Genomic DNA, 24585 nt, shown 5'->3' with positions numbered 1-24585 from the left:
GAGCATATACCAAGGCATCACTAGGAGTGTGTGCCTGACAGATTGCCCAGCCCACTCCTTGCCTCTCACCCTCACCCTCTGGTGTGCAAGGACTATCACTCTTCTTGATGATGATTCACTCAGGAAGGAGCCTGATAGGTGCACCTGGATCACAGAGAACCGAAAGGAGGGACTACCTACAGACACCTGTCATTCAGAGTCATGGGTAACGTGCTCTTTTAGAAATTATCAAACTTATCATGACTTTTCTGCAATGCTAGGAGTGGAGTTCCTTGATAGGCTCCAATCTATAGTCAATTAGTCCTATAGACAATTAGAGCTTATTGAAATGATGTCGATATAACCGAAAAGGAAAAAAAAAATCCCAACTAGAAATTGAATAAAGTAAACCTTTCTTCTGTACTCATCCTTGTTTGATTGTACAAGCAATGGCGTACCAAAGTGAACCAAAGCCCAAATGGATATCAACAATTTTCATATCTAGGAAAGATCTATAAGAAGTGTACATAGGATGGGGCTCTCACAGAACTGCACATTTTCCCCTTTTCCCTCTCGTTTCTCAGTGCTCCTCTGAGAACTGTGTGAAGGTAAAGTCAAAAAGAAAGTTCTTACATTCTTAAATCCTCTGTAAAGAATCTGGAGCTCCTTCTTGGTAAATTTGCTCTGGGCTTCCAGAAGCTCGAGAGCCTCAGGCCGATGCCTGACGGTGGCCATCTCCAGTTCATCTTCCACGCTGTCTGTGAAGGAAAACCAAAGTCTTAAGAACGGCCACTGCTCTCCAATGTGTATACACAGCAACAGAGGAAAATGGAATGAAATGTTTACTGCATGTCTGATTTTTCCAGAGGAAGGATTCTCACACTGCTAATAACAGTCTTTACATTTCCCAGAGTATACAGTATTAAGCTAATTCTATATAATATTTTTTCAAACTTTCTAGTCATCAGACACCACACTATGAACATTTTTACAGTACAGTTTGAAAAGTGTAAAAATCATGGAAAATCTTAACCCTTCAAATGTGTGTATATATCAAGCACTAGTTACAAAAATGGAATTTTAGTTTGATAGCAGTCTGTACCACCCTTGTATCATGCAACTGTGAGATAGGACTCTGCTAAATACACTCTGAAGATTCCATTAAAATCAAATGTTTTGCCTGGGGCTACAAATAAAGCAGAGCGATCAGGTGCTGAAAGGAGTCAAGTACTCAGCTGCCAGTTTGACTGGCATAAACCCAGTCTTCATAGGTGCACACTGGATGGACAGGAGCCCAGGGAACTTCTGGCTACACCCTACTTTGCAGCCAAGGGAATCCATAGCTACGGATAAATGCTGAAATATTATACTTTGCTTTGTGAATTATATTCACACTATGATTTCTCAAAGATGCTCTACACAAAGAAAAGAATTTTGTGTCCATGTAAATTTGGTAAATTTGGTAAAGTTTAATGTAGTTTGGGAGCAAAACACTGGAATATAAAGGTTTTGGGAGGATTTGCAACAAAGAATTCTGTTTAAATTTGTTTAACCCATTGACCCCAAATGGTATTTGTCCACTGAACTTTCTCCCCACAAGTAACCTCTGCTAACATCTTCATCTGTGTCTTAGGGTCCTGTAGAATGCAAGTCGGGAGATATTGGGATATATTAGGATCTGGGTGCCCAGGTCTCAAAGTATAGCATCCTTAAGTAATTTCAGCTGCTTTGCAGTGGGGCCCAATGGAGACCTAAGAGATTCTTCCTGCCATGGTCCAGTCTACACCTCAGCTAAGGAACTCCTCACATCCAGGGCCAGTACTGAAGCCATGGCTTCTCTCCATTATATCCCTTACTCTTAGCTACAGATTCCCAACTCAGACAGCTGAGGCTCAGGAGAACATCTTCTCATCAACTCGTCTCAGGGCCACACACTCCTGATTCCATGGCTCATGTGTTAGTTGGAAATTTAGACATTTTTGACTACAAAAGTCACATAATTTTTGATAATTAATGATGTTGCCTCTCGTTAACATCTGTGCCTACTTACTGCCCTGACACTCTGAGGGCAGTGAGGGGCCAGAGCTCTCACTTATCAGGGAAAAGAAAGTCAGTGGAACCCTAATCTTGGTGTGTCTTAATTACTGCCCTCAAGCAGTTTACAAAAGACCAATAAAGGCAATGAAATAAATCCTTGGAAAGGTTGTGTTTGTCAAAGTGAGGAAGAGGAGATAAAAGCAAATATTTGTTTTGTACTTTTCATATTATAATAGTTTATTTTGGAACAATGATATGAAAAAGCTGCAGAATAGTGATGGGGGGATAAGAATAATAAAAGGCTATGAAAAGATGGGCAGGCCAAGAATAAACTCTGAGCTGACAAGGATAAACTTGATGAGGAACTAAGTGCAGTGTGTACCTAAAGAATTTGCACAGGGCTAAAAGTAGCTGAGAAAAGGCAGCTAGGCATTAAAAAACTGACCTCAGGTTGGGTTTTATGGGGAAAATTTAAAAAGCTAAAATGGAGTTTTTTCAATTTTCTTTTTTGTTCTTTGGACTGGATGGGTTGATTCTACTCAATGGGTCCTGAGCTTGAGAGGATGTAGGAAGATGGTCCTCCATAAAATTTCTGTTGATCCAGTGCATTGGACTGTGTTGAAGTTATTGCAGTTGCCAATGCAGAAATACATGCCACGGAATAGACCTAATATAAATAGACAATAACAGATGGAAAGACTCTGCTTTCTTGAAAATGTCTTGATGAAAGCATCTTTTGAATCATTTACAGTATAATTTCCTCAACTTAAAATATTCCTCTTTCCTTTTTCCTCCAATTGAAATACATATATCTTTTATAATCCCATTTAAATATTACTGCCTTCTTTCTGAAGCCTTTCCAATTATTCCACCATGCAGAACTTGATGGGTCCCTGGTCAGAGTTCTCACGTCTTACCTACCTCTCATATAGCATGTAAAACACTAATTACATTTATGATCTGTTCATGTCTGTCTTCCTCATTGTGAGTGCCATGAGGACAGGAGCAATGTCTTAACAGATCTGTATATCCTCTGGACCTAACATAGAGTCTAATACCCCAGAGTTCCTCAAAAATTATTTGGGGGATGGGTGAATAAGTGAATCAGGAGGAGGGGCAAGATGGCGGAAGAGTAAGACGCGGAGATCACCTTCCTTCCCACAGATACAGTAGAAATACATCTACACGTGGAACTGCTCCTACAGAACACCCACTGGACGCTGGCAGAAGACATCAGACCTCCCAAAAGGCAAGAAAATCCCCACGTACTTGGGTAGGGCAAAAGAACAAAGAAAAAACAGAGACAAAAGAATAGGGACAGAACCCGCACCAGTGGGAGGGAGCCGTGAAGGAGGAAAGGTGTCCACACACCAGGAAGCCCCTTCGTGGGCAGAGACTGCGGGTGGCAGAGGGGGGGAAGCTTCGGAGTCACGGAGGAGGGCGCAGCCACAGGGGTGCGGAGGGCAAAGCGGAGAGATTCCCGCATGGAGGAGCGGCGCCGACCAGCACTCACCAGTCCAAGAGGCTTGTCTGCTCACCCACCGGGGCGGGCGGGGGCTGGGAACTGAGGCTCGGGCTTCGGTCGGATCGCAGGGAGAGGACTGGGGTTGGAGGCGTGAACACAGCCTGAAGGGGCTAGTGCGCCACAGCTAGCCGGGCGGGAGTCCGGGAAAAGGTCTGCAGCTGCCGAAGAGGCAAGAGACTTTTTCTTGCCTCTTTGTTTCGCAGTGCACAAGGAGAGAGGATTCAGAGCGCCGCCTAAACGAGCTCCAGAGACGGGCGTGAGCCGCGGCTATCAGCGCAGATCTCACAGCAACAGGGGCGCAGAGGGAAAAACAGAGAGATTCCCGCACAGAGGCTCGGCGCCGAGCAGCGCTCACCAGCCCGAGAGGCTTCTCTGCTCAGCTGCCGGGGCGGGCGGGGCTGGGAGCTGAGGCGCGGGCTTCGGTGCTAGCCGGGAGGGAGTCCGGGAAAAAGTCTGCAGCTGCCGAAGAGGCAAGAGACTTTTTCTTGCCTATTTGTATCGCGGTGCGCAAGGAGAGGGGATTCAGAGCGCCGCCTAAACGAGTTCCAGAGACGGGCGCGAGCTGCGGCTGTCAGCGTGGACTCCAGAGACAGGCAGGAGACACTAAGGCTGCTGCTGCCGCCACCAAGAAGCCTGTGTGCGAGCACAGGTCACTCTCCACACCGCCCCTCCCGGGAGCCAGTGCAGCCCGCCATGGCCAGGCTCCCGTGATCTGGGGACAACTTCCCCCGGGATAACGCACGGCGCGTCTCACGCTGCTGCAATGTCACAACGCCTCTGCCTCCGCAGGCTCGCCCCGCCTCCTCCGTACCGCTCCCTCCCCCCGCCTGAGTGAGCCAGAGCCCGCGAATCAGCTGCTCCTTTAACCCCGTCCTGTGTGAGCGAAGAACAGATGCCCTCAGGTGACCTACATGCAGAGGCGGGTCCAGATCCAAAGCTGAACCCTAGGAGCTGTATGAACAAAGAAGAGAAAGGGAAATCTCTCCCAGCAGCCTCAGAAGCAGCGGATTAAAGCTCCACAAACAACTTGATGTGCCTGCATCTGTTGAATACCTTAAGAGACAACGAATCATCCCAAATTCAGGAGGTGGAATTTGGGAGCAGGATATATTAATTTTTCCCCTTTTCCTTTTTTTGTGAGTGTATATGTGTATGCTTCTGGGTGAGATTTTGTCTGTATAGCTTTGCTTTCACCATTACTCCTAGGGTTAGGTCCGTCCATTTTTTTTTTTTTTTTTTCCTAATAAATGTTTTCTTAATAATTTTTTCCTTATTTTCTATTTTTAGAAATTAAAAAAAATTTTTTTAAATAAGTGTTTTCATATTTTTTATTTTAAAAAATTAAAATTTTTTTCTTAATAGATTTTTTCTTATTTTTTCCTTATTTTTTATTATAAAAATTAATAAATCTATTTTTAAAAATTGAAAAAAATTTTTTCTTAATAAATTTATTCTTAATAATTTTTTTCTTATTTTTTAACATAATAGCTTTATTTTATTTTATTTTATCCTCTTTCTTTCTTTCTATTTTTTTCTCCCTTTTATTCTGAGCCACGCGGATGAAAGGCTCTTGGTACTCCAGCCAGGCATCAGGGCTGTGCCTCTGAGGTGGGAAAGCAAACTTTAGGACACTGGTCCACAAGAGACCTCCCAATTCCACATAATACCAAATGGCGAAAATCTCTCAGAGATCTCCATCTCAACATCAAGACCCAGCTTCATTCAACGACCAGCAAGCTACAGGGCTGGACACCCTATGCCAAACAACTAGCAAGACAGGAACACAGCCCCATCCATTAGCAGAGAGGCTGCCTAAAATCATAATAAGGCCACAGACACCCCAAAACACAACACCAGACGTGGACGTGCCCACCAGAAAGACAAGATCCAACCTCATCCACCAGAACACAGGCACTAGTCCCCTCCACCAGGAAGCCTACACAACCCACTGAACCAACCTTAGCCACTGGGGACAGATACCAAAAGCAACGGGAACTACGAACCTGCAGCCTGCGAAAAGGAGACCCCAAACACAGTAAGATAAACAAAATGAGAAGACAAAAAACCACACAGAAGGTGAAGGAGCAGGGTCAAAACACACCAGACCTAACAAATGAAGAGGAAATAGGCAGTCTACCTGAAAAAGAATTCAGAATAATGATAGTAAAGATGATCCAAAATCTTGGAAATAGACTAGACAAAATGCAAGAAACATTTAACAAGGATGTAGAAGAACTAAAGAGGAACCAAGCAACGATGAAAAACACAATAAATGAAATTAAAAATACTCTAGACGGGATCAATAGCAGAATAACGGAGGCAGAAGAACAGATAAGTGACCTGGAAGATAAAATAGTGGAAATAACTACTGCAGAGCAGAATAAAGAAAAAAGAATGAAAAGAACTGAGGACAGTCTCAGAGACCTCTGGGACAACATTAAACGCACCAACATTCGAATTATAGGGGTCCCAGAAGAAGAAGAGAAAAAGAAAGGGACTGAGAAAATATTTGAAGAGATTATAGTTGAAAACTTCCCTAATATGGGAAAGGAAATAGTTAATCAAGTCCTGGAAACACAGAGAGTCCCATACAGGATAAACCCAAGGAGAAACACGCCAAGACACATATTAATCAAACTATCAAAAATTAAATATAAAGAAAACATATTAAAAGCAGCAAGGGAAAAACAGCAAATAACACACAAGGGAATCCCCATAAGGTTAACAGCTGATCTTTCAGCAGAAACTCTGCAAGCCAGAAGGGAGTGGCAGGATATACTTAAAGTCATGAAGGAGAAAAACCTACAACCAAGATTACTCTACCCAGCAAGGATCTCATTCAGATGTGATGGAGAAATTAAAACCTTTACAGACAAGCAAAAGCTGAGAGAGTTCAGCACCACCAAACCAGCTTTACAACAAATGCTACAGGAACTTCTCTAGGCAAGAAACACAAGAGAAGGAAAACACCTACAATAACAAACCCAAAACATTTAAGAAAATGGGAATAGGAACATACATATCGATAATTACCTTAAATGTAAATGGATTAAATGCTCCCACCAAAAGACACAGGCTGGCTGAATGGATACAAAAACAAGACCCATATATATGCTGTCTACAAGAGACCCACTTCAGACCTAGAGACACATACAGACTGAAAGTGAGGGGATGGAAAAAGATATTCCATGCAAATGGAAATCAAAAGAAAGCTGGAGTAGCAATTCTCATATCAGACAAAATAGACTTTAAAATAAAGACTATTACAAGAGACAAAGAAGGACACTATATAATGATCAAGGGATCGATCCAAGAGGAAGGTATAACAATTGTAAATATTTATGCACCCAACATAGGAGCACCTCAATACATAAGGCAAATACTAACAGCCATAAAAGGGGAAATCAACAGCAACACAATCATAGTAGGGGACTTTAACGCCCCACTTTCACCAATGGACAGATCATCCAAAATGAAAATAAATAAGGAAACACAAGCTTTAAATGATACATTAAACAAGATGGACTTAATTGATATTTATAGGCCATTCCACCCAAAAACAACAGAATACACATTTTTCTCAAGTGCTCATGGAACATTCTCCAGGATAGATCATATCTTGGGTCACAAATCAAGCCTTGGTAAATTTAAGAAAACTGAAATCATATCAAGTATCTTTTCCGACCACAACGCTATGAGACTAGATATCAATTACAGGAAAAGATCTGTAAAAAATACAAACACATGGAGGCTACACAATACACTACTTAATAACGAAGTGATCACTGAAGAAATCAAAGGGGAAATCAAAAAATACCTAGAAACAAATGACAATGGAGACACGGCGACCCAAAACCTATGGGATGCAGCAAAAGCAGTGCTAAGAGGGAAGTTTATAGCAATACAAGCCTACATCAAGAAACAGGAAACATCTCGAATAAACAACCTAACCTGGCACCTAAAGCAATTAGAGAAAGAAGAGCAAAAAAACCCCAAAGCTAGTAGAAGGAAAGAAATCATAAAGATCAGATCAGAAATAAATGAAAAAGAACTGAAGGAAACAATAGCAAAAATCAATGAAACTAAAAGCTGGTTCTTCGAGAAGATAAACAAAATTGATAAACCATTAGCCAGACTCATCAAGAGAAAAAGGGAGAAGACTCAAATCAATAGAATTAGAAATGAAAAAGGAGAAGTAACCACTGACACTGCAGAAATACAAACGATCATGAGAGATTACTACAAGCAACTCTATGCCAATAAAATGGACAACCTGGAAGAAATGGACAGATTCTTAGAAATGCACAACCTACTGAGACTGAACCAGGAAGAAATAGAAAATATGAACAGACCAATCACAAGCACTGAAATTGAAACTGTGATTAAAAATCCTCCAACAAACAAAAGCCCAGGACCAGATGGCTTCACAGGCGAATTCTATCAAACATTTAGAGAAGAGCTAACACCTATCCTTCTCAAACTCTTCCAAAATATTGCAGAGGGAGGAACACTCCCCAACTCATTCTACGAGGCCACCATCACCCTGATACCAAAACCAGACAAAGATGTCACAAAGAAAGAAAACTACAGGCCAATATCACTGATGAACATAGATGCAAAAATCCTCAACAAAATACTATCAAACAGAATCCAACAGCACATTAAAAGGATCATACACCATGATCAAGTGGGGTTTATTCCAGGAATGCAAGGATTCTTCAATATACGCAAAGCAATCAACGTGATACATCATATTAACAAACTGAAGGAGAAAAACCATATGATCATCTCAATAGATGCAGAGAAAGCTTTTGACAAAATTCAACACCCATTTATGATAAAAGCCCTGCAGAAAGTAGGCATAGAGGGAACTTTCCTCAACATAATAAAGGCCATATATGACAAACCCACAGCCAACATTGTCCTCAATGGTGAAAAACTGAAACCATTTCCACTAAGATCAGGAACAAGACAAGGCTGCCCACTCTCACCACTATTATTCAACATAGTTTTGGAAGTGTTAGCCACAGCAATCAGAGAAGACAAAGAAATAAAAGGAATCCAAATCGGAAAAGAAGAAGTAAAGCTGTCACTATTTGCAGATGACATGATACTATACATAGAGAATCCTAAAGAGGCTACCAGAAAACTCCTAGAGTTAATCAATGAATTTGGTAAAGTAGCAGGATACAAAATTAATGCACAGAAATCGCTTGCATTTCTATACACTAATGACGAAAAATCTGAAAGTGAAATTAAGAAAACACTCCCGTTTACCATTGCAACCAAAAGAATAAAATATCTAGGAATAAACCTACCTAAGGAGACAAAAAACCTGTATGCAGAAAATTATAAGACACTGATGAAAGAAATTAAAGATGATACAAATAGATGGAGAGATATACCATGTTCTTGGATTGGAAGAATCAACATTGTGAAAATGACTCTACTACCCAAAGCAATCTACAGATTCAATGCAATCCCTATCAAACTACCACTGGCATTTTTCACAGAACTAGAACAAAAAATTTCACAATTTGTATGGAGACACAAAAGACCCCAAATAGCCAAAGCAATCTTGAGAACGAAAAATGGAGCTGGGGGAATCAGGCTCCCTGACTTCAGACTATATTACAAAGCTACAGTAATCAAGACAGTTTGGTACTGGCACAAAAACAGAAATATAGATCAATGGAACAGGATAGAAAGCCCAGAGATAAACCCACACACATATGGTCACCTTATCTTCGATAAAGGAGGCAAGCATATACAGTGGAGAAAAGACAGCCTCTTCAATAAGTGGTGCTCGAAAATTGGACAGGTACATGTAAAAGTATGAAATTAGAACACTCCCTGACACCATACACAAAAATAAACTCAAAATGGATTAAAGACCTAAGTGTAAGGCCAGACACTATCAAACTTTTAGAGGAAAACATAGGCAGAACCCTCTATGACATAAATCACAGCAAGATCCTTTTTGACCCAGCCCCTAGAGAAATGGAAATAAAAACACAAATAAACAAATGGGACCTAATGAAACTTAAAAGCTTTTGTACAGCAAAGGAAACCATAAACAAGACCAAAAGACAACCCTCAGAATGGGAGAAAATATTTGCAAATGAAGCAACTGACAAAGGATTAATCTCCAAGATTTACAAGCAGCTCATGCAGCTCAATAACAAAAAAACGAACAACCCAATCCAAAAATGGGCAGAAGACCTAAATAGACATTTCTCCAAAGAAGATATACAGATTGCCAACAGACACATGAAAGAATGCTCAACATCATTAATCATTAGAGAAATGCAAATCAAAACTACAATGAGGTATCATCTCACACTGGTCAGAATGGCCATCATGAAAAAATCTAGAAACAATAAATGCTGGAGAGGGTGTGGAGAAAAGGGAACCCTCTTGCACTGTTGGTGGGAATGTAAATTGATACAGCCACTATGGAGAACAGTATGGAGTTTCCTTAAAAAACTACAAATAGAACTACCATATGACCCAGCAATCCCACTACTGGGCATATACCCTGAGAAAACCATAGGTCAAAAAGTGTCATGTACCACCATGTTCATTGCAGCTCTATTTACAATAGCCAGGACATGGAAGCAACCTAAGTGTCCATCATCGGATGACTGGATAAAGAAGATGTGGCACATATATACAATGGAATATTACTCAGCCATAAAAAGAAATGAAATGGAGGTATTTGTAATGAGGTGGATGGAGTTAGAGTCTGTCATACAGAGTGAAGTAAGTCAGAAAGAGAAAAACAAATACAGTATGCTAACACATATATATGGAATCTAAGGAAAAAAAAAAAAAAAGGTCATGAAGAACCTAGTGGCAAGACGGGAATAAAGACACAGACCTACTTGAGAATGGAGTTGAGGATATGGGGAGGGGGAGGGGTGAGATGTGACAGGGTGAGAGAGTGTCATGGACATATATACACTACCAAATGTAAAATAGATAGCTAGTGGGAAGCAGCCGCATAGCACAGGGAGATCAGCTCGGTGCTTTGTGACCACCTATCGGGGTGGGATAGGGAGGGTGGGAGGGAGGGAGATGCAAGAGGGAAGAGATATGGGAACATATGTATATGTATAACTGATTCACTTTGTTATAAAGCAGAAACTAACACACCATTGTAAAGCAATTATACTCCAATAAAGGTGTTTAAAAAAAATAAATAAAATAAAATCACACACACACACAAAATAAGTGAATCAATTAACAAATGATGTTGCCGCTGAAGTTTCAATCCCCTTGGAGCCCCTTGAACCTTAGCTGCCCTCTAGAAAATTATTTCTCAAACTGGGGTTTGTGGACAGCTGGTGGACCTTGAATGCTTTCTTTGGAATCACAGTATTCTCTATGCATTGTTCTGAGAAACACAGCATGGGCAAAAGTAGAGGAAATTTTAATCAGATTTTCTGAGCAATCTCTCAATCATAGTATAACCTCCTCTAACCCTAATGACCTTTCCACTGGAAAGAAACAAAATAGCACATTAACTTCTCAGCCTTTGTTACAACACAGCAGTCAAAATCACACTACCGACAAGGTTTCTTCCTCCAGCTGGCTCAGACTTGAAGATGCTGAGACTGAGACAAAAGAACCAGGGCCGGAGGGTCCGTGTAATTGAGTTAAGCATGTGTGATGGGATGAGCGTCACGTGCAGTATTCAGAGCACCACCCTTGAAGAGTCTGCCTGCAGACTCTTGTTTTCCTAGCTGACTGACACCTTACTTCTTAATGACTCCTACCTGCCAAAGGGCTGTTTCTATTTCCAGAAGGCTGACAAGCTCTAAAAACACACCTGAAATCATCCGCAATCACCAGCATATCATAAGTTATAAAAGCAACACCACCTAACCCAATCAAGATGCTGATTTGGGAGGCAAGCTCTGCGGAGAGCACAGCATGATTCCTCGTAGGACTGGGAACTTCACAGTGTGACTCAGCCACCATTTAAAAGCATGCACTCTGGGGGGTTTTTAATACAGTGCTTAACATTTATTAAGTTCGTTATATGCCAAGAGATGGGCTAAGTGCTCTATGGATATAATTCTAATCCTCACAATAACTCCGCAATGGGGTAGAATTATCCATTTTTTTACATATGGGGAATCTGAGTCTCACAGTGGTGAAGAAATGAGTGACCAGGTGTTACATAGGAGAAAAGACAGAGGTAGAATTTATACCCAAGTCTTTGATGCCAAACCTTATGTTTTTTCTACTTTGCCAAACTCTCTCTCAATACTGACAGAAATAACAATGATTAAAAATAACATTTTTCTCTCCTCTCCTGCACTGTCAAATGTCTCAGAAAGGTTGACTATATCCACTGGGTCCATTTCCTACCTCCTGTACTCTTTTTAATCTACTGCAGTCTGACTTCTGGCCTTGTTATGGGTTGAATTATGCCCCCCTAAAATCTGTATGTTGAAGGCGTAACCTCCAATATGACTGGATTTGGAGATGTGACCTTTAAGAAGATAATTAAAGTTCAATGATGTCATAAGGGTGGGACCCGAATGTAATACAAATGGCGTCTTTATGAGAAGAGAGAGAGAGACACCAGGGATACACAGGCACGGAGGAAAGGCCATGTGAGGACACAGCGAGAAGGCAGCCATCTGCAAACCAGGGAGGGAGGCCTCAGGAGAAACCAACCCAGCTGGCATCTTGAGTTTAGACTTCCAGCCTCCAGAATTGTGAGAAATAAATTTCTGTTGTTTAAACCACTCAGTCTGTGGCATTTTGTCATGGCAGCCCGAGCTGACTAATATATGCACCTATATTCAAAAGACATACAACTCCAGTAAAAGCAGGTCTTGCTATTCACAGTGAGCCCAGTGAGCACTGGGTAGTCTAGCCAATCATATCATTTAATCTTTATAGCACCCTATCATCCCTATTTTATAGATGAGAACACTGAGGCTTGGAGAAAGAGTCTAAGTAAATTGTTCAAGTTCGGATGACTAGTTAGTAATGAAGCAGACAGCTGTCTCTGGCACCCTAAAGTCCAACCTTTTATTTTATTTTAATTTTTAAAAATTTTAATTTTACTGCAGTATAGTTGATTTACAATGTCGTGTTAGTTTCAGGTGTACAGCAAAATGATTCAGTTATACGTATACATATATTCATTCTTTTTTAGATTCTTTTCTCTTATAGGTTATCACAGAATACTGAGTAGAGTTCCCTGTGCTATACAGTATGTCCTTGTTGGTCATCTATCTTATATATAGTAGTGTGTGAATGTTCATCCCAAGCTTCTGATTTATCCCTCCCCACCACATTTCCCCTTTGGTAACCATAAGTTTGTTTTAGACATCTGTAAGTCTGTTTCTGTTTTGTAAATAAATTCATTTGTATCATTTTTTAAAAATTAGATTCCAAAACTACAATGAGGTATCACCTCACACCAGTCAGAATGGCCATTATAAAAAGTCCACAAACAATAAATGCTGGAGAGGGTGTGGAGAAAAGGCAACTGCCCTAAACTGTTTGTAGGAATGTAAATTGGTATAGCCACTATGGAGAACAGTATGGAGGTTCCTTAAAAAACTAAAACTAGGAGGGCAGGAGAGAAGATGGCGGAAGAGTAAGACGCGGAGATCACCTTCCTTCCCACAGATACAGTAGAAATACATCTACACGTGGAACTGCTCCTACAGAACACCCACTGAGCGCTGACAGAAAACGTCCGACCTCTAAACAGGCAAGAAACTCCCCCCGTACCTGGGTAGGGCAAAAGTAAAAAGAAATAACAGAGACAAAAGAATAGGGACGGCACCTGCACCAGTGGGAGGGAGCTGTGAAGGAGGAAAGATTTCCACGCACTAGGAAGCCCCTTCGCGGGTGGAGACTGCGGGTGGCGGAGGTAGGGAGCTTCGGAGCCACGGAGGAGAGCGCAGCCACAGGGGTGCGGAGGGCAAAGCGGAGAGATTCCCGCACAGAGGATTGGCGCCAACGACCAGCACTCACCAGCCCGAGAGGCTTGTCTGCTCACCCGCCGGGGCGGGCGGGGCTGGGAGCTGAGGCGCAGCTTCGGTCGGATCGCAGGGAGAGGACTGGGTTTGGCGGCGTGAACACAGCCTGAAGCACCACAACTGGCTGGGAGGGAGACCGGGAAAAAGTCTGCAGCTGCCGAAGAGGCAAGAGACTTTTTCTTGCCTCTTTGTTTCACGGCGCGCAGGGAGAGGGGATTCAGAGCGCCGCCTAAACAAGCTACACAGACGGGCGCGAGCCGCAGCGATCAGCGCGGGCCCCAGAGACGGGCGTGAGACGCTGGGGCTGCTGCTGCCGCCTCCAAAAAGCCTGTGTGCGAGCACAGGTCACTCTCCACACCGCCCCTCCCGGGAACCGGTGCAGCCCGCCACTGCCAGGGTCCCGTGATCCGGGGACAACTTCCCCGAGAGAACACACAGCGCGCCTCAGGCTGCTGCAACGTCACGACGCCTCTGACGCCGCAGGCTCGCCCCGCCTCCTCCATACCCCTCCCTCCCCGCGGCCTGGGTGAGCCAGAGCCCCCGAAGCAGCTGCTCCTTTAACCCCATCCTGTCTGGGCGGGGAACAGACGCCCTCAGGCGACCTACACGCAGAGGCGGGTCCAAATCCAAAGCTGATCCCCAGGAGCTGTGCGAACAGAGACGAGGAGGGGAAATCTCTCCCAGCAGCCTCAGAAGCAGCGGATTAAAACTCCACAAACAACTTGATGTGCCTGCATCTGTTGAATACCTGAATAGACAATGAATCATCCCAAATTCAGGAGGTGGACTTTCGGAGCAGGATATATTAATTTTTCCCCTTTTCCTTTTTTTTGTGAGTGTATATGTATATGCTTCTGGGGGAGATTTTGTCTGTATAGCTCTGCTTTATAATAGCTTTATTTTACTTCACTATATTATAGCCTCTTTCTTTCTTTCTATTTTTTCTCCCTTTTACTCTGAGCCGTGTGGATGAAAGGCCAGGCATCAGGGCCGTGCCTCGGAGGTGGGAGAGCCAACTTCAGGACACTGGTCCACAAGAGACCTCCCAGCTCCACGTAATACCAAACGGCAAAAATCTCTCAGAGATCTCCATCTCAACATCAAGACCCAGCTTCACTCAACAACCAGCAAGCTACAGAGCTGGACACCCTATGCCAAACAACTAGCAAGACAGGAACACAGCCCCATCCATTAGCAGAGAGGCTGCCTAAAATCATAATAAGGCCACAGACACCCCAAAACACACCACCAGGTGTGGACGTGCCCACCAGAAAGACAAGATCCAGCCTTATCCACCAGAACTCAGGCACTAGTTCCCTCCACCAGGAAGCCTACACAACCCACTGAACCAACCTTAGCCACTGGGGACAGATACCAAAAACAACGGGAACTACGAACCTGCAGCCTGTGAAAAGGAGACCCCAAACACAGTAAGATAAGCAAAATGAGACGACAGAAAAACACACAGCAGATGAAGGAGCAGGGTCAAAACACGCCAGATTTAACAAATGAAGAGGAAATAGGTAGTCTACCTGAAAAAGAATTCAGAATAATGATAGTAAGGATGATCCTCCAAAATTTTGGAAATAGAATAGAAAAAATGCAAGAAACATTTAACAAGGACGTAGAAGAACTAAAGAGGAACCAAGCAATGATGAAAAACACAATAAATGAAATTAAAAATACTCTAGATGGGATCAATAGCAGAATAACTGAGGCAGAAGAAAGGATAAGTGACCTGGAAGATAAAATGGTGGAAATAACTACTGCAGAGCAGGATAAAGAAAAAAGAATGAAAAGAACTGAGGACAGTCTCAGAGACCTCTGGGACAACATTAAACGCACCAACATTCGAATTATAGGGGTCCCAGAAGAAGAAGAGAAAAAGAAAGGGACTGAGAAAATATTTGAAGAGATTATAGTTGAAAACTTCCCTAATATGGGAAAGGAAATAGTTAATCAAGTCCTGGAAACACAGAGAGTCCCATACAGGATAAACCCAAGGAGAAACACGCCAAGACACATATTAATCAAACTGTCAAAAATAAAATATAAGGAAAATATATTAAAGGCAGCAAGGGAAAAACAGCAAATAACACACAAGGGAATCCCCATAAGGTTAACAGCTGATCTTTCAGCAGAAACTCTGCAAGCCAGAAGGGAGTGGCAGGATATACTTAAAGTGATGAAGGAGAAAAACCTACAACCAAGATTACTCTACCCAGCAAGGATCTCATTCAGATGTGATGGAGAAATTAAAACCTTTACAGACAAGCAAAAGCTGAGAGAGTTCAGCACCACCAAACCAGCTTTACAACAAATGCTACAGGAACTTCTCTAGGCAAGAAACACAAGAGAAGGAAAACACCTACAATAACAAACCCAAAACATTTAAGAAAATGGGAATAGGAACATACATATCGATAATTACCTTGAATGTAAATGGATTAAATGCTCCCACCAAAAGACACAGGCTGGCTGAATGGATACAAAAACAAGACCCATATATATGCTGTCTACAAGAGACCCACTTCAGACCTAGAGACACATATAGACTGAAAGTGAGGGGATGGAAAAAGATATTCCATGCAAATGGAAATCAAAAGAAAGCTGGAGTAGCAATTCTCATATCAGACAAAATAGACTTTAAAATAAAGACTATTACAAGAGACAAAGAAGGACACTATATAATGATCAAGGGATCGATCCAAGAGGAAGGTATAACAATTGTAAATATTTATGCACCCAACATAGGAGCACCTCAATACTTAACACAAATGCTAACAGGCATAAAAGGGGAAATCGACAGCAACACAATCATAGTAGTTAACACCCCACTTTCACCAATGGACAGATCATCCAAAATGAAAATAAATAAGGAAACACAAGCTTTAAATGATACATTAAACAAGATGGACTTAATTGATATTTATAGGCCATTCCACCCAAAAACAACAGAATACACATTTTTCTCAAGTGCTCATGGAACATTCTCCAGGATAGATCATATCTTGGGTCACAAATCAAGCCTTGGTAAATTTAAGAAAATTGAAATCGTATCAAGTAACTTTTCCGACCGCAACGCTATGAGACTACATATCAATTACAAGAAAAGATCTGTAAAAAATACAAACACATGGAGGCTACACAATACACTGCTTAATAACGAAGTGATCACTGAAGAAATCAAAGGGGAAATCAAAAAATACCTAGAAACAAATGACAATGGAGATACGACGACCCAAAACCTATGGGATGCAGCAAAAGCAGTGCTAAGAGGGAAGTTTATAGCAATACAAGCCTACCTCAAGAAACAGGAAACATCTCGAATAAACAACCTCACCTTGCACCTAAAGCAATTAGAGAAAGAAGAACAAAAAAACCCCAAAGCCAGCAGAAGGAAAGAAATTATAAAGATCAGGTCAGAAATAAATGAAAAAGAAATGAAGGGAACAATAGCAAACTCAATGAAACTAAAAGCTGGTTCTTTGAGAAGATAAACAAAATTGATAAACCATTAGCCAGACTCATCAAGAGAAAAAGGGAGAAGACTCAAATCAATAGAATTAGAAATGAAAAAGGAGAAGTAACCACTGACACTGCAGAAATACAAAAGATCATGAGAGATTACTACAAGCAGCTCTATGCCAATAAAATGGACAACCTGGAAGAAATGGACAGATTCTTAGACATGCACAAACTGCCAAGACTGAACCAGGAAGAAATAGAAAATATGAACAGACCAATCACAAGCACTGAAATTGAAACTGTGATTAAAAACCTTCCAACAAACAAAAGCCCAGGACCAGATGGCTTCACAGGCGAATTCTATCAAACATTTAGAGAAGAGCTAACACCTATCCTTCTCAAACTCTTCCAAAATATTGCAGAGGGAGGAACACTCCCCAACTCTTTCTACGAGGCCACCATCACCCTGATACCAAAACCAGACAAAGATGTCACAAAGAAAGACAACTACAGACCAATATCACTGATGAACATAGATGCAAAAATCCTCAACAAAATACTAGCAAACAGAATCCAACAGCACGTTAAAAGGATCATACACCATGATCAAGTGGGGTTTATTCCAGGAATGCAAGGATTCTTCAATATATGCAAATCAATCAATGTGATACACCATATTAACAAATTGAAGGAGAAAAACCATATGATCATCTCCATAGATGCAGAGAAAGCTTTCGACAAAATTCAACACCCATTTATGATAAAAGCCCGGCAGAAAGTAGGCATAGAGGGAACTTTCCTCAACATAATAAAGGCCATATATGACAAACCCACAGCCAACATTGTCCTCAATGGTGAAAAACTGAAACCATTTCCACTAAGATCAGGAACAAGACAAGGTTGCCCACTCTCACCACTATTATTCAACATAGTTTTGGAAGTGTTAGCCACAGCAATCAGAGAAGAAAAAGAAATAAAAGGAATCCAAATCGGAAAAGAAGAAGTAAAGCTGTCACTATTTGCAGATGACATGATACTATACATAGAGAATCCTAAAGAGGCTACCAGAAAACTCCTAGTTAATCAATGAATTTGGTAAAGTAGCAGGATACAAAATTAATGCACAGAAATCGCTTGCATTTCTATACACTAATGACGAAAAATCTGAAAGTGAAATTAAGAAAACACTCCCGTTTACCATTGCAACCAAAAGAATAAAATATCTAGGAATAAACCTACCTAAGGAGACAAAAGACCTGTATGCAGAAAATTATAAGACACTGATGAAAGAAATTAAAGATGATACAAATAGATGGAGAGATATACCATGTTCTTGGATTGGAAGAATCAACATTGTGAAAATGACTCTACTACCCAAAGCAATCTACAGATTCAATGCAATCCCTATCAAACTACCACTGGCATTTTTCACAGAACTAGAACAAAAAATTTCACAATTTGTATGGAAACACAAAAGACCCCAAATAGCCAAAGCAATCTTGAGAATGAAAAATGGAGCTGGGGGAATCAGGCTCCCTGACTTCAGACTATATTACAAAGCTACAGTAATCAAGACAGTTTGGTACTGGCACAAAAACAGAAATATAGATCAATGGAACAGGATAGAAAGCCCAGAGATAAACCCACACACATATGGTCACCTTGTCTTTGATAAAGGAGGCAAGCATATACAGTGGAGAAAAGACAGCCTCTTCAATAAGTGGTGCTGGGAAAATTGGACAGATACATGTAAAAGTATGAAATTAGAACACTCCCTGACACCATGCACAAAAATAAACTCAAAATGGATTAAAGACCTAAATGTAAGGCCAGACACTATCAAACTCTTAGAGGAAAACATAGGCAGAACACTCTATGACATACATCACAGCAAGATTCTTTTTGACCCAGCTCCCAGAGGAATGGAAATAAGAACACAAATAAACAAATGGGACCTAATGAAACTTAAAAGCTTTTGCACAGCAAAGGAAACCATAAACAAGACCAAAAGACAACCCTCAGAATGGGAGAAAATATTTGCAAATGAAGCAACTGACAAAGGATTAATCTCCAAGATTTACAAGCAGCTCATGCAGCTCAATAACAAAAAAACCAACAACCCAATCCAAAAATGGGCAGAAGACCTAAACAGACATTTCTCCAAAGAAGATATACAGATGGCCAACAGACACATGAAAGAATGCTCAACATCATTAATCATTAGAGAAATGCAAATCAAAACTACAATGAGATATCACCTCACACCGATCAGAATGGCCATCATCAAAAAATCTAGAAACAATAAATGCTGGAGGGGGTGTGGAGGAAAGGGAACACTCTTGCACTGTTGGTGGGAATGTAAATTGATACAGCCACTATGGAGAACAGTATGGAGGTTCCTTAAAAAACTAAAAATAAAACTACCATATGACCCAGCAATCCCACTACTGGGCATATACCCTGAGAAAACCATAGTTCAAAAAGAGTCATGTACCAAAATGTTCATTGCAGCTCTATTTACAATAGCCAGGACATGGAAGCAACCTAAATGTCCATCGACAGATGAATGGATCAAGAAAATGTGGCACATATATACAATGGAATATTACTCAGCCATAAAAAGAAATGAAATGGAGGTATTTGTAATGAGGTGGATGGAGTTAGAGTCTGTCATACAGAGTGAAGTAAGTCAGAAAGAGAAAAACAAATACCATATGCTAACACATATATACGGACTCTAAGGAAAAAAAAAAAAAAAGCCATGAAGAACCTAGTGGCAAGACGGGAATAAAGACACAGACCTACTAGAGAATGGACTTGAGGATATGGGGAGGGGGTGGGGTGAGATGTGACAGGGTAAGAGAGTGTCATGGACATATATACACTACCAAATGTAAAATAGGTAGCTAGTGGGAAGCAGCCACATAGCACAGGGAGATCAGCTCGGTGCTTTGTGACCACCTAGAGGGGTGGGATGGGGAGGGTGGGAGGGAGGGAGATGCAAGAGGGAAGAGATATGGGAACATATTGTATGTGTATAACTGATTCACTTTGTTATAAAGCAGAAGCTAACTCACCATTGTAAGGCAATTATACTTCAATAAAGATGTTTAAAAAAAAAAAAAAAACTAAAACTAGAACTACCATATGACACAGCAATCCCACTACTGGGCGTATATCCAGAGAAAACCATAATCTGAAAAGATACATGCACACCAATGTTCACTGCAGCACTATTTACACTAGCCAAGACATGGAAGCAACCTAAATATCTATCGACAGAGGAATGGATAAAGAAGATGTAGTACATATATACAAGGGAACCTCCATACTGTTCTCCATAGTGGATTAAAGTCAGAACCAGGTGGCACCCTGGTCTCTTGAATCATCTCCAGGTTTCTGCCAAGGTGCAACTATGCAGGCGTCTTGCTATTGGAATAGGATTGCTAATTCCAATGTTGCTTTTGCATCCTGAGACAAACTGCATACAACTAGTATGCAGTATTCATGTATCTTCTAACAGATTTATTTTTAATCAGATGACAAATTCCCAAACCCAGACACCCTTGAGCTTCCCTGACTGTCTCTTTTTGTTCTTTGTTACTTAGGTTTCAGTCTCTCAGGGCCAAGGATGTCTTATGTCTGAGTTAACAGTCCCCTCAGGCCATGACACATTTAGGCTAGAAATTGGAATTCAAATCCCCTGGGATCAACAGTATGAGTTTTAATAATAGGCCTCTTTTTCTCATGTCTCACAACTTCTCTTAAAATACAGTGGAAGCCTATTGCAGCCCAATTCATAATTATGCAAATTTGACTCTATCCGAGGTCAAACCATATCCCCCAGAACATCTTGCTTTACAAACAAATATGAGTGTGAGGCCTGCCTTCCTAAGACACACATTTGTAAACAAGGATTGTAATGTTAAAGTAAAACTGTTTATGAAGAATAATGTCACTTCTTCCAAGAAGCTGGTTCAGAGATGAGCCCTTGCCTTATCGTACCAGGGAACATTGTAAGACTGTTGCCGCATTCTTCTACCTGGGACCTGCCAGACTACTGGATAGCCCAGCCCAACAGCATCTGGTTTGGCAGACTAAAAATGCTCAATTAAAAAAACGTGAAATCAATTAATCACTACTTGAAGCATCCCAATCATAGTGGGTCTATCTACAGGAGGTCCATTTCTCAGTACAGCATAACTCTTCTTTAAAAAACGTATCCATTTTCATTGTAAAAAATCCTAAATACTATAACTTTAAAATTCTATTTGAGCTGAAATTGATTTGTCTAGCCAAAAATTCAGCTGGCTTGACTTATATTGCTTTATCTCATTTATAAAAATACCCTCTGAGTCTTTACTCCCAATGTTTACCCTTTATTAGATTGGTTTCATAGTGACTTGACATGTATGGCAATAACATCACAGAGAGGATGATTACATCTAATGACACATATTATTAAATATTTAGAAGTTTAGTCCAGTGACAGGATTTGGGAGAGGCTTTGACTACTTTTGCTCCACGTTTTGACTTTCCACTACAAGATGCTTGGAAGATTCTTGACTATAGCTTTGGAAACTATTCCTAAGAACTTCCGGAATAAGGAGGAGATGTTATTGCCTGTTTAATATCCAAGTCTGATACATTGAGACAAAGATACTGCCTGGGAGAAATTTCCAAAGCTACTGTTCATGACACCTATGTAAATTCTTTCTTTCCTTTCTTTCTCCTGTAAAGGCATCGGTAAGGTGACATATACCTTGAGCACTCCATTCCTTAGTTCCACACTTCCCAATGCTCAAAGGGGTTGGAATTATAATCAGCTGAGGAAACTGATTTTCAAGAGTTAAGGAATTTGCTCAAGTTTACACAGCTACACAGTTGATAGCAGGGGAGCTCGGATCTGACACCAACTTCTTTTTGTTTCATCATTTGACTTCTCTGCGTGGAGAGTTCAAACCTGGGCCAGAACCTGAAGAAAATTTTTACATTTTGCCAACTTTAAATGCTTAATCTTAGGAATGTGAAGGCCTGGGAGCCCTCTTGACTCTTCCTGTCAAGAACTGTTTTCGGGTGCACAAGAAGAGTATATGAGTGATCAACTCCAAGCTGATCACGCACAGCCCATGAACAGAAAGCCATACACCTATCCGAAGCACTGCGGGAGTCCTAGCACTTCCCAGACCACTGTGAACAATGAGTACCCCCAAGTTTTTGTTAGTCAGACATGTGTTTCCTCAACTCTGGACCTGAAGGTACATTAGGCCCCAAAAAGCCCTTTATAATTCGTACTTTATCCTATTTATTATTCATATATCAAATGGAAAATGAAAAGTACTTTGAAAATGGCCAGTTATTTTGAATGTCTTCTGTTAGAGGTGGTTGTTGGCAATGACATTGCAGTTTCCATTCCAGGAGAACTTGAACTGCTTTGCAATTTCGTGATTGAATTCAATCACTTATAAAATGTAACTGCCTAAAGGAAAATTGATGGAGCTATTTCTCACAACACTTATGAATGGATTGTCTCTACCTTATTTATAAACATAAGTAACTCTTCACATAAGCTTAGGTTTTAAAATATAATAGCCTTATTGGAATACATGCTATTAGCATTAACCATATTATTACTGCAACCATTCATGAATAGCCCCTTATGATAGGAACTATTATTTCATAGGTGGTAGGGTCTAACTGGCTCTTTGGTAAATGGGGGAAATAAAAATTATGTTGCCAGTCATTACACCCAGAGAGAAAATCTACAATAGAAATGCTGAGGTTGGGGGGAGAAGGAACAAGAAATGTGATTGAACTTTCACTTAAAGGCAGACCAAAAAGATGGATATTTTAGTCAGGAAAGTCAACAACTGATACGGCCTATGATCAAAGAGAAAATTTTAAACATAGTGAAACATGGAGAGAGATGAAGAAAGCCCATAATAGTTCACTAAATTAAAAATGCCCTAACAAGAGTTTCTCTTGAAACTTGATAGACTTTCTCCTGTTTGTCCTAAAAATCTAATAATAATAGCAAACCACTTTTTACAGCATTTGTTCTATGCAAGAACAAATATATTTACATACATTAACTCATAAACTCCCCATCAGCATACTCTGGATGCTATATTCTGTTCTATAGATGAAGACACTGGCACAGAGAGATTAAATAACTTGCTCATGGTCACAAAGAAGAAAAGCCAGTGTATGAACTCTGGAAAGACTGGTTCCAGGGTTTACGTAATTAACTATTCTGCTGTTCTGTGTCCCATAGAAAATGAGGGGGGATGATGCCCTACTTATCTACAAATGACACGCCCAACCAAGAATCAGAAAATTAGTAGCAAAAGGGCTTTAAGCAGAAGATAGAGTTAGAATTGAAAGTGGCCTTTAATCCAGCCCCTTAACTTTATAAATGCACATTTAAATACAGAGTCTTAAATTTAGTGGTTGTAAATCAAAAGCTACTGGGCACATCAGTGGCAGAACTGGGCCTTGATTCCTAGTGCAGCACTTTGCCAAATGCCTGTTGCAACGTCCTGTCACAGTCAATAAGCATCCCCATCCTCACTGCATTCATATTTTAATAAGCTTCTGACTCCACCTCAGGAGCAGGTGGGGATGCTGAAGGAGGGCCACCAACAAGAAGGAGCCCCTGAGTCACATAATAATACCTGACATCTGATGGTTGGCTCTTTGTAGTAAGCAAAGTTATTTTCCCTTTCGTTACTATAGCTAAACATCATGATTACTCTGTGTACAGGTAACGTCACCCTGTTTTTATAGATGAGGAAATCACTGTTGGAAGGAATGTTGTAACTCATGACGGACGTATAAATAAGAAGCTATAGACTTCAGGACTTAAACCCAAGTTTACTGACTGTAAAGTGTAGAAGTGACAGCTGATTACCTGAGAACAAAAGAAGGGACATAAAGTTGAAGAGGAGCTTGAGCATATTACAGCAAATAATAATAACAGTAAAAGAATCAGGGACCAAATTCTGATCTTTACTAGTTAGGAAGAAAACTGTCTTCATTTTATGCCGTTTCAGAAGGTAGCATGCAGGTGATACAGTTCTAAAAGATTCTTAATTAAAAATGTTATATTTATAACATCTACTGTAAAGGAATAAACATTTGGAAATTTTATTTATGCAAAATATAATGCCCGATTCATAAGATGTTACTGTGTTGTATGTTGCTTTAGTAGAGGGTGTATAAATGGAATTCATTATCTTGGGAGTTAAAAACAATTTGCGTAAGTTTAGTGATAATAAATTTTTGGTGATATATTAGGGAAATGTTTTCAAGCTAATATCAGTGATGGCAGTAATATTCTGCCACAAAACAATTATCCATCATGGCCATGTTTAAAACAGAGTACTAGGAAAACTGAGCAGTGATCTAGGTTTTGTTATGTTTCTCCTAGGTTTAAGCTAGTTTCTTAGTTCAGAGAAAGTTAGACTGTGTAGTCCAAATGTCAGCTGGACATTTATTGTGTGACTAGGATAAGTTAGTAAAACATTCCATGCCTGAGTGCTCCCATATGTTCAATGCCATAGAAAT

General features: G+C 40.7%; 1 protein-coding gene across 2 annotated transcripts in view; it reads right to left on the bottom strand.

Moving 5' to 3' along the window:
• Positions 1 to 24585, bottom strand: part of KCNIP4 (potassium voltage-gated channel interacting protein 4) — a 542247-nt gene that overhangs the window by 108682 nt on the left and 408980 nt on the right. For both annotated transcript variants that reach the window (XM_059923268.1, XM_059923269.1), the window contains exon 2: positions 613 to 737. In XM_059923268.1, the coding sequence (XP_059779251.1) occupies positions 613 to 737 (125 nt within the window). The remainder of the gene's footprint in view (positions 1 to 612; positions 738 to 24585) is intronic.

This window comes from Balaenoptera ricei, chromosome 5, assembly GCF_028023285.1.
Source record: "Balaenoptera ricei isolate mBalRic1 chromosome 5, mBalRic1.hap2, whole genome shotgun sequence".
Classification (NCBI taxonomy): domain Eukaryota; kingdom Metazoa; phylum Chordata; class Mammalia; order Artiodactyla; family Balaenopteridae; genus Balaenoptera; species Balaenoptera ricei.
This window is presented reverse-complemented; position numbering and strand designations above follow the sequence as displayed.